We start from the raw sequence: 11,997 nt of genomic DNA, 5'->3' as shown, positions 1-11,997 counted from the left end.
GTTGTACAGTGTGTGGTTATTGAAAATTGGTACGGTTTTTCATAGAAAATATCTAGTTTGAATTTGAAAAAATAATTAATTGTACCATTATTATTTGATAAAAATGAAAATGGGTCCCACAGACCCGAACAAAATACAAGGGTTAAATATTATTATAATCTATTATAGTCTATGTATATAAGGAAATATACCACTTGCAAGTCATTAAACTGTTTAATTTTGTGGGGCTTCATCATTAGCATCGGCATAAATCACAAAAAGAGGTATCAGATTCCGACACAAATTTGACTTTGTCTCCAAGAATCCTTGCAGTAGCAAAGGTCACGTCTTAATGTCTGGATACATTGCGCCTCAAGGTCGCATACAGCTACAGCGTTCGTGAGGTGATACAGGGTTCAGTTGGTACTTGCAGAACGCAAACCCCACAATGACTCAAAGCACTGAACAACAGCAAACACACAAAAAGATTAATGTGCGTGTCGTGTGGAAAATCCCTCTTGAAAGATGCGACTGTCTTCATTGGTATCTTTTAAAAGTAAGTGTTAACACCTATGTTTAGCTGAATGAATTGCCACTTGGTGTGACACGTGTAGGTTAGACTGGGGGACATAAATCCCAAAATTGCTGATTGAAAGATCTCACGGACATCGACAGGACTTCTCTTCTTTCCAAGAGACTCTTTGATTCCAAGAGCATTGATTACAAGCTAATTATAAACTAAGGAAGTGGCAGCTTGTTTGTTTCTACGGCTGCACTGGAATATATTTGCACGTCTCCAGAGATCACGTGATGTCGGGTGAGAATTCCACATAGCGCTAAGTGCTACCTTCTCTCATCTCTTCTTCTGCGCTTCTCGTGTTGTCTTTGTCTTAGCACTTCTCTCTCTCTCTCTCTCTCTCTCTCTACACCTTATAATTCTGCTGCTTTTCCTCACCGTTCCAACAACCCCCTCCCGCCCCAATCCATATTCACAGCCCCTGTGGGTGGTGCCTCCCAAAAGCCTTCTTTCACACCCAAAGTGGGGATCTCAATAAACATATGTTGCGTTAATTAGGTCCCCGTGTCTGACAGGAAGACCTTGTGTAAGGCTGAGTTGAGGAAACATATGCCGCTAAGTCTTTCTAATCAGATGTATTCACACCGATTAATAGGCATGTCCTCAGCTATCATCTCCATCCGCATTGCCAAAAATACTAACTGAACCCGAACACGCCACATACAATGTATTATTTTTGTTCTGGCTTCCTTTTATCAATGAAATCTGAGTGTAATTTACACTATGTGAAATATTTAGTTTAAAAACAAACAGGGACTTTGTTTGGGAAATGTTTGACAGTTAATAAACTTTTTGATTTCAGTACCAACTTTCGATAGTTTTGCAGTGTGACAAATTTATTGACAAAAAGGACTTCCAGGAAGTCTCTGATTTTAAATGAACTGCATGCACATGATGTATAACCTCTTTAAACAATGTTTAAAGTTCTAGTAGTAGTTCAAAGTAGGGTAGTTGACAAATAATTGATCATTTGTGGTATGGCGTGACAGTAAACATTTTGTTTACATTTTGGAAAAAACTAGCAAACGATAGATTTATCTTCATTGTCATTTTAAATTGTAAATGTTAGAAATATATATTAATTGGTTGTTTTCTAAATTGCTTGCTTTGTCACACCATTGGAACATAGTAGTATTTGATATAATTACCTTTTTATTCAGGCTAGCAAACACACAAATAAAACCTTAGTTCTAGGGGAAAATTTTAAAGTTTTAATTTAATAAACGCTTATTATTAAATATTATTTTTATTATGTAAAGGTGGCACACTACAGAACCAAATAAATTAATAGGGTAGCATTGACTCACATTGACATTACAAACTATAATTAATATTAGGACTCTTTTTTTATGTTTGGATAAGTAACATGTTCAAAAAGGTTTCACATTTATGGCTATTAAAATCTGAAGAATTCAGATTGAAAACCCTTTAAAAGCCATCTCCATCAACATGAGAAAATGATGTTGAGTGAATGCTCTTATGCATTACTCAAATAATTTTGCTTCCAAACTCGCTTAGTACCCCACTCTGTCTGAAATATCTGTTATTGGTGAAAATAAATGCATATGCATAAAATGCATAATCACACTGTATACAAAATGCTAATTTAAACGAAAAGTCATCTGACTTCTTTGCATCTTCAGTTATTCAAATAGCATTTCTTTTTTGTACCATAAAATATTTTCTATAAGAAACAGAAGTGAGACTTGTCATGTGCAAGTGCAGATTTGACAACATGGGCCTTGCATGCACAACATGATGGAGTACAGACAAGGACCCATGCAGTCCACAACAACACTCAAGTTTCACTGGGGCCTTTTATTAGCCTGTGTCTCTGTTACTCCATGATGAACCGCAGACTGTTGTAATAAAAGCATTTTTACAAAACTATAAAACCTTTACCATACAAAGTCAAAGGTATATAGCTTTGCAGTTAGATCAGTAGAGATGGAAAATCTCAGGTGCGTAGAAAACCCATAGCACACGATGAGTCAGAGTATTTCACTCCACTACCCCACCACATAAAAACTTTCAACCCCGAAACAGCAGGAAGAAGTGTGATAAAGAAATTTCGCAATCTTCCACATCATTCAATGATTGATCTTCAACTGAAAACCCCAGATTTGTTTAAACAGAAAATAAAATACAGTATCCAACCAATAGCATCATTTTATCAACACCCTCTAAAATAAAGTCAGACGCTGGTTAAAGATTCACAGATAGTTGCCACAGATATCAGTGATCTTTTGTACAAATCTGTGTTTCTCGCTTGTATAGATTATACAGAAGGCCGACTTCCTAAAGAATGGGCATAAGATACATAAAGCCAATATAACACCTGTGGTGTCAATGAAATAATCACTGCGCCGAGTACAAAAAACCTTAAATATTCATAAAAGAGCTGAATAATTTGTCAGATCATCCCATGCTGTTGCACCAATTTTACATATAACTACATATGTTGTATAAATACTATATACACATTTACATTATGACACATCCAGAAACGAGGATTTGTGCTTATATAAAATCTCACCACCCACATATACCATGAACAGAAACTACACCTGACAACTGCTCTAGACACAAAATGAATGGTACTAAGTTGTTGGTTTATAATGTAATACGTGTAACTGCTTATAATTTGTGTTTTGTAGGGTTGTGATGAGCTTAGCCTGAAGGACAGCAGTTTAACAAAGGCCATTTCTAAGAGCCTGGTCTGGTGAACGTGTCACTGGGGACAAAATACACTATCATCCAGGGTGTCAGCACCAATGAGTTCAGTTGGCGACCTTGTTAATTCACCTTGCTTGGAGAGACACAGGAAGTGGAATTAGAGACAGCGCGGAGAGGCGATTGTGTCATACCTGCACTGGGGGGGACATTGCTCTGAGTGAGTATGTGTGCGAAAGTAATACTTGTTTGAGGATGTTGGTGAATTTTTTGGAAAAAGATAATGAATGAATGAATGAATATAAAGATAATTTAAATTAATAAATGCTATAACATAAAATCAACATTTTAATATGTTTATTTCTAAATATCTGTTTTTTAAATGAACAGATTCTTTATAAATAAATAATCATGAAAATTAAGAAAAAACACATCTACAGTTGTTTAATTACATTCAATGAACCTAAACCCAACTTAGACTTAGGAAATTAAATACCTAAAATATATATACATAAATAAATTCCTGCTAGTTCACCTTTTTGTAATATTTAGTGCAATAGAACCAGTATGGCACTAGCAAGGCCAAGGTCATGGGTTTGACAGGATTGCACATACTTAGTAACAAATGTATAGCAAATGCAATGTAAGTTGCTTCGGAAAAAGCGTCCGTCAAATGCGTAAATGTGATAAGAAAAGTGTTACTGTGTGACATCGGTTGTGTATTGGACACCTGCAAGCATCTTTGTTCAATGATCATAAATGAAAATCAAATAAACATCATTTTTAAAACATTGTTTTGAAATTTTCTAAAAAACAACTGGATAAGTCTAAATATTATAATAAGTTTAAATACTAATGATAAATTGGTGTATCCCTTCCGCCATTGATTTTTTGCATCTTTGTATTAGTGAGAAACCTAATCATTTTTATTCTATTATACGTTTTATAACAGGGCACTTTATTTAAGTAAAATATACATTTATATCACTTTTATTTAGGCAGAAGTAAAGCCCCTGCAAACAAGGGAAAGCCCCCTGTCCTAACGCAGTAACACTATCACGCCCAGTCTGAGTTTAAAGCCCATCTCCGGACCAATCACCACTCGAGATATGGATATATCATAGAGCCGTATCGTGTGTTTGAATCGGTCCGATTCCTGTTCAAAACACACAGTAGCAATGTCTTCAACATATTGAGTTAAATCATAGGGAAAATACCCAAGTAGACTTTATCAACCGGAGCGCACGGCAGACATGATTCAAACATTAAACGGCTTATGAGAGCAAAGGCACATAAGTTTCCAGAAAGCTTAATTAGTCTTATTAATATTTACTTTGAATGTTAAAGAATAAGGACAGTCACCCTATGAAACCGCTGGTAAACTTGGACCGGTGCTGCAGATGGGCGGCATAGGCAGGGATTTTTATCTCAATATGTTGAATGGAACAGACGCGCAAAGTTTCGGCAAAGACGCAGATTTTAACAGCCACCTGCACCGAAACCGGGAGTTAACGGACTTTAAGATGGGCATTCAAGACACGAGGTTTTATTATCAGGACTCGATTCATAACGGACAGGACAATTTATCTTTGCCGTTTCACCCTGACCACCACCAAAGTCTCTCCACCGGATTCGGAGCGCAGACGGGGAGGTTTTACGCACCGGCTGCTCTCGGCAGCTGTCACTTCAACACCCGGAGCGGGACGGGACAGACTTATGTTCCGACCGGAGCGGATGCATATTCAACGAACGGTAAAGACGTTTACCCGAGCAGCGCAGACGGTTACCCGGCGCCTTTTCAGCACGGGTACCCACGAACACCCATGTTCTCTATACCTGGTCTACAGGTGTCGGGGAAGACACAAGTGCTTCTAAACAACTATCCGCTATGGGCAAAGTTCCATAAATATCAAACTGAGATGATCATAACGAAACAGGGACGGTAAGAAGCTTTCATTATTCGGCTCAGTTTTTTACACACTGTATGTCACATTTCTGTTAAGTGTCCAATGCTCCTCAGCGTATTTACGCGTGCAAGTGGATCATAACAATTGTTCTACACTTTGCTTGTTAAACACTGGTCATTCCGCCATGGCTGCAGTCTATGGATGTAAATTCCTCATATTACCAGCTCACATGTCATTGATTTATTTAGTGCAATTTACGTCAAATATTATTGAAGTGATGAAGAGGATATGCATGAAGTAGCTGGAGTGCGTTGCCAGCCAGGGCATGTGGGCATGTGGGTATGCTATCAAACACTGTGACATATCTATTAAATTTAGAGTTTTTATTAAAGAGACATGAAAAGAGTGGCATTTATTTTGAAATCTTTCATTTTTTTCACAGACCGCGACTTGGTTTCAGTTATTGTCAAAAGTAAACAAATACTGTGGAAATTATGTCAAACTATGTCACTGTATGCACTTTGACACAAATCAGGGTTTCTGTTTGCTCATTGACTGGAACAATTTGGAGAGAAATTTAAAATAACTTTGAGCCTGATATTTAAGATAATCTTTTTTTTAAAGGTGACAATAATTATGAAAAGTTGTTTCTTAAAGAATTTTATATCTATAATTATTTGTAGGCTATGTGAGCAATTATCCAGAAAACAGTCAATTGGAGACAATTTGACAAGTAGAACTATAAAAGTGGAAAATCTAATGAAACACTAAAGGAATAATTCAGTTACACATGAAAATTGAAGCTTATGGTTGTTTTCGACATCAATCTTAATTTAATGCAATTTAATATCAAGTAAACAGTCATTTGGAGACAAGTTGACACTGATAAACTGTTGGCGGTCCCTAAAGACCTCAGAGGGCAAAGACGCTGATGGGGACTTTTGATAGCATTAATATCTAACCTCATCCCTGAAAATTAATCTACAAATACACAACAATTCTATTTCACAGCTATTTTGAAGTCATGCAGATTATACAGTCATAGCTATAAAATAGTTTGATAACGTAACTCCTAAAACAAAACAATTGTTTCTAAGTAGAATTTTTAAAGCATGTTTAGGACAGTAACAACGGTTTTAATTTTGAAATAAATTCAGAATAAACTGCTGGTTAGCTGCGAATAACTCTTTTGAATAGTAAGATGTATAAGCCGACCACAAGTCACCAAAATATTTGTATTAAAACATATGAGAAGTACTTTTTAACATTGTAAAGGCACTTGTAACTAGTAAATTAAAATAAATTTAGTAAATTCAGCACTCTAAGATGGTCAGGGGATATATTACTGGTAACATAAATATTAAAAAAGATTTTAAACCGCTTGCATATCAGTCTAAATATTTTCACCATGAAGTTAAACTAGAGCAACTCTGGCCTTTGGAAATCCACCTGGCTGAAACAGAAAGTTGGCAAATCTTTTTCTTGCAGTTTCTCTATAGCCTAAAATGTTGACCATAAAATCGCTATTAAAATTTTGGTTTAAATTAATTAACCATATTAATAAGTGGTAAGCATCTTTATTGTTTATTGTATTGTAAACACCTTAATGAAGAGAAAAATAATCCAATGTAGACTTGAATATTTTATAAATAGATTTTAGTTTTTACCTCCTTTTAGATATTTTCGATATTGATATTTTTAAGGTGTTGACCCATATACGTATACAGTTGTGCGTCTGTGTGTATTATTGTGAGTAGCGTGACGTGCAAAATGTTTGATGTAAACTATAACCTACTAGTGGGTGTCTTGAAATCTTATGGCTAGTTCATAAATAAACTGTGCATTCTGCATATACTCAAATATGCAAGTGTTTTGCATTGACCATTTGTGTTAGCAAATGAAATGGAATGCAAGTCAAAGAATAAAAAGTGGCTGGCAGAATGTTAAATCTGTTGTTAGCTGTTATGTTTTGTTAGACTTAAAGAATTATATTTATTAACATACTACAGACGTTATACCTTATAAAACGTTGAGTTTGTTCTTGTGTAAAAATTGTTCGGCTTGATCAGCCTTGTTAAACCGGAACATCTTTGCTTGTTTTGATTCAGTGTCTTTGAGCCTCGACGACTACCGCTGATGAATAATTGTTGCATCTGAATCGTTACATTTCCTGTTTATACTTGATCTGTGAAGTCATCTTTTCACTTTGTTTCAGAAACGTTGTCAGTTAGTGTTGCCTTATCAAAATGCATCACATGCAATTTTACACCATCTATTATTTTATGTCTTCGTTTGGGTTTTTATGCGCATCATAACATTTATGTTTATTATTTAAGAATTTGAGGTGGTGATTTTTATGGCAGGTGAGCGTCAATGCTCAGGTAAATATGCCCAAGACAGGAAGTGGAAAAGTAAGGAGGAGGTGGGGGGGGGCTTGTGCACTTGTGCGCTTGGGGGTAAACTTGGTTGAGCACCAGCGAGACTGTGATGGCCATACACACCATGGAGGCAGCTTTGAAGTGCAGGAAATGAATGAAAGACACTTTCTTCCTCTCGCTCTCTCTCTTTCTCGTTTTTTCTTTGCTCTCTCTCTCCTCTGGTCTGGTGCCCTCCGAGCGCAGTGAAGCACATTTCCTCAGAAGTTGAGGTGCAGTCCGAGTCAGAGCTTTGAAATGCGCTGTAAGGCCCACAGCCCGAGAGCAGAGGTCTTCGGCCCTTTTCAAGTACAACTCCAAAACTTGCCTCTAACCTTACCCCTGCCACCAGGTTTCACAAATTTAAACAGGCATGAGGCCACCACATCTATACATAGATTGGTGTAGGTGTGCGGTGTCTTGGCTTCTCGTGGTAGTTTAAGAGCCAAAAAAGGCTACGAAATGAGTCAAATGAGACTAATAAACAGACCGAAATTTTAAAAAAAGTTACCTCACAGAAAATTAGTAGGTGGGTAATGAAACTACAGATGTTGTCTAAGATCCATTCCATTCCATGTTCGGTGGTTTATGAATATAAGATCGAAAATGTTTTTAAGACAGGACTCTATAATGTCATATGCTTCTACACTATATGCCTAAAAAGAGGAACTAGTTTTTTGGTGTCTTTTTGTGTTATGTGGGAAGAGGAGGAGTATACTGGTATGCTTTTGTGAGAGATTTGCTGTAGATTCAAGGTTTGTAGGTTGTGACACAGTTTTTGGTCAATGCCACACTCAGAGAACTCATTGCTTTAAGTGTAAATGAACTGGCTCTCTGCTTCAGTGGATTGACATCCCTTGTGAAAGTTCGCAAATGGTTTAAAATTTTCATAGCATTTGTTTATGGCATGAGGTCTATATTTTCTATGAACATGAACAGAAAGATGTTTTCTATGCACACACTCTCACGGTGTAGCAGATATGACTGTACAACAAGTGCAGACCATTCATGCAAGTGCAGTGAAGCAGACCGCTGAGCATGAATCATTTATTGTCATCACTTGCCCTCCCTTTAAGTTTAAGTTGAAGTAAATCAATAAATGGCAGTTATTTATTCAGTCCCACATACAAATAGTGGATCATAGCATCTGCAAGCAAAAGGTGCAAGCCCTTCTTTACTAGAATGGCAGAATAACCAAAGGTGCATCACATTATCCAAGGACATGTTTCACTAAGTTTGACAACCGGAACGCGTCTACTTGATATTTAATACAAAAGGTATTTGTTTTACATTTGAAGCCCACCAAAATTACTTCTGAGAACCGTTTTGCTTGAAAAACAGTGCTTGTGCTCTCCTTCAGTAAAATCTGCAAGTCCCACTTTGTTGGATATTTTGTTTTATAATGCTACTACTCTCAAGTCTTCACGGTTATACTGTATTAATACGGGCCCACTGTAGTACCCAACCGGTATCCACTCAATACAAAATAAAGAAATGTGTGGTGTTAAGTGATAGTTCACCCAAAAAATAAAAATTCTGAAATAATTTACTCATGTCATTGCAAACACAAAATAAGTTATTTTGAAGAATGTTAACTGGCACCCATTCACTTGGATTTGTTGTGTCCATGCTAGAAGTGAATGGGTGCCAGCACTTTTCCGCTACCAACTTTATTCAAAATATCTTCTTTTCTGTTCTGCAGAAGAAAGAAAGTCATACAGGTTTGACAAGACAAGAGCGTAAATGATGAGAGAATTTTCATTTTTGGGTGAACTATCCCTTTAATATGGTTAATACGAAACATGTGCAAATTCAACTTTCAAGCCCAATGCTGAGTATTTTCTCTAAAGACGGTCTTGGAGACACGGGTTTCTACATCTTAAACCTGTGTTAAGCACGGTTGATCGAGTGGATCAGGTAGTCTGAGCAATAATGTAGTGTAAGGATAACGCATAGACTTGAAACGATCATGGCAGTGCTGCTTCAGCTCTACTTTTGCCATGCCAGCACACGCTATTCACACGTGCAGTGTGAATGCTCGAACCTGTTAACATCAGCGCCAAAAAAAGCACACGTGTGCATTGTGAAACGCTACGTGTTTGGAACTGTCGAATGCGGCATATATGTACATATATATCTATGGTCCGAGATCGAGTGGATGCAAATTTGCATATCATTGCAGTTCTTCCAAAACCTCGGATGTCCAAAAAAACATTTTAATGATTAATTACTGCGTTGTCAAAGTTGACATGCACTTTTTAATACTCTGTTTTGGTTAGATATTTGCAAAACCAAGTGACAAACATATCGGTCGACTAATAATAATGATTTATGGCAAAAACAATCAAAATCACGAAATATAGAGATGCAAGGTTTTAGAAGAACAGCAGCGATATTCAAGAATCCCTGTATACTAAATGAGGTGAGGTTTACATTCAAGCTATTTGGAGGTACGAAAAAATAATAACCACAAGCTTACATGCTATTATGATGTTCAGTTTTAAGTTCACATGAAGCAGAAGTCGCGATTGACTTTCTCATTGTTGTGTAGATAGAACTGTACAGATAAATACTTCATCACAAAACTTGTAATGTGACCTAAAATAGGGTGAATTCGGATTTCATGGGGACTTTAAATTGAATAAAATGAATAAAAAACCCTCACTCCCATGTCACTTAATCTTCTTATCATTCTCTGCTATAATGGTGAGAATACATTTTTGTTATAGCCCTTAAGCAGTCTTATTTTAAACTAACAAATCACTTCCTGTTCAGCTGTATATGGCAGCACATGCAAGTCTTGCAGCAAAAAGTCAAACCTCAGAATCAACCAACTCTGTTACACGTTCAACTCTCACCAGTCACCACAAAGCACTGAATCTGGATGAATCCTGCAGAATCTCAATAAGAAGCTCCCACAGAAACAAATAAGCTGTGGCGGTAGTAGAACAACAAAAAGATCAAAGGGATTGTCTGTTGACACGAGGAATGTAACTCTGGTTACTGACTGCTCCATTTTAAGAGACTGTATATCACCAAACGTGTTTCAAGCTCTTTTGTACAGTTATGACAATTCTCTAACATCAGCAATTTTTTAGTGGTTACTGAACGTGACCACATTCACATAATGGCTTATAGGGATAGTTGACCAAAACATGACAATTCTGTTATCATTTACTCGCCCTCTTGTTATTTCAAATCTGTATGACTTTCTTTCTTTTGCAGAACACAAAAGAAGACATTTTGAAAAATGTTGGTATCCGGACAAAAGTGGTACACATTCTATTGTATGTACACAAAGGCAATGCAAGTAAATGGGCACCTCCATTGTTCGGTTATCAACATTCTTCAAAATATCTTATTTTGTGTTCTGTGTAAGAAATTAAGACAAACAGGTTTGAAATGACAAGAGGGTGAGCACCTTTACATTTACGCATTTGGCAGACGCTTTTATCCAAAGCGACTTACATTGGGTTATCCTATACATTTATACATAGGTATTTTCAATCCCCTGGGATCGAACCCACAACCTTGCGTTGTTAACGGTATGCTCTTACCACTGAGCTACAGGAAAGTAAATGATGATGGAGCTTTTCGGGTCAACTATCCCTATACCCACCTTATCCTAATTTGCTCGCATCAAGGTGGATGTTTTGCCTTTGCCTTTAGATGTTACAAAGTGGAAGCCAAAGCTGTGTACAAAACCGGTTTCAGAACGGAGCTACAAACAACACTGGCATGTAAACATCACAGATGTTCAAGTGTACAGACATAAACTGGACCTGACCTCCTGTCCTGTTGAATCAGTGAACGTACTCAAGGAGAAAAATCCTAAACTGATTTCAAACAGATTTCTTCTTCCTCTCGAATGTTCCTTCCTCTCCTCTGAGAATCTCTTTCGCACGATCATCCCAGCCCTGATAAACTGTAGTTTTAAAGGGCCTGTGTATGCGATTTAGTGGCATCTAGTGGTGAGGTTGTGAATTGCAACCGACAGCTTTCGAAGCACTACGGCAGCTGACACAGAACTGTCATCGTGTTTTTACTTCTTTCCCGCAGGAAATAACGTATTTCTAAAACACGCTCTGTGCAGTGGTTTGTCCGTTAAGGGCTACTGTAGAAACAACTAGGTGAATTCAATGTAAGGGGACCCACGGTGTATGTAGATAGAAATAGCACATTCAAAGGTTATAAAAACAAGCACTTCGTTATCTTTAGACACAACTGAAGACATAGTTATTTATATTACATTGCATTTCTGTCAATAGATCCGCCAAAAAATTACACACAGCACCTTTAAAGCAGTCCAGCTTAAAGCAGTCCAGTTTTGTCAGTTTAAGGGGCTCAAGATAGTTTCCGGAACGGAACATGGTCTAAACCAGTTAAAAACGAAAAGCAACCACATCCCAAAGCACAGCTGCTTGATATAACTGGGCAACCAGCAGCA

At 37.1% G+C, this 11,997-nt stretch overlaps 1 protein-coding gene across 1 annotated transcript in view; it reads left to right on the top strand.

Annotated features, from left to right (window-relative positions):
• Window positions 1-4,360: 4,360 nt before the first annotated feature.
• The window catches only part of tbx21 (T-box transcription factor 21), a 15,481-nt gene continuing 7,844 nt past the window's right edge, over window positions 4,361-11,997 (top strand). Inside the window, exon 1 of the mRNA XM_056770668.1 lies at window positions 4,361-5,171. Within this exon, the coding sequence (XP_056626646.1) occupies window positions 4,630-5,171 (542 nt within the window). The 5' untranslated portion in view covers window positions 4,361-4,629. The remainder of the gene's footprint in view (window positions 5,172-11,997) is intronic.

The sequence above is a fragment of the Triplophysa dalaica genome, chromosome 17 (assembly GCF_015846415.1).
Source record: "Triplophysa dalaica isolate WHDGS20190420 chromosome 17, ASM1584641v1, whole genome shotgun sequence".
NCBI classification, from domain to species: domain Eukaryota; kingdom Metazoa; phylum Chordata; class Actinopteri; order Cypriniformes; family Nemacheilidae; genus Triplophysa; species Triplophysa dalaica.
Note: the sequence above shows the minus strand (reverse complement) of the source record. Positions and strands in the feature narration are given on the sequence as shown.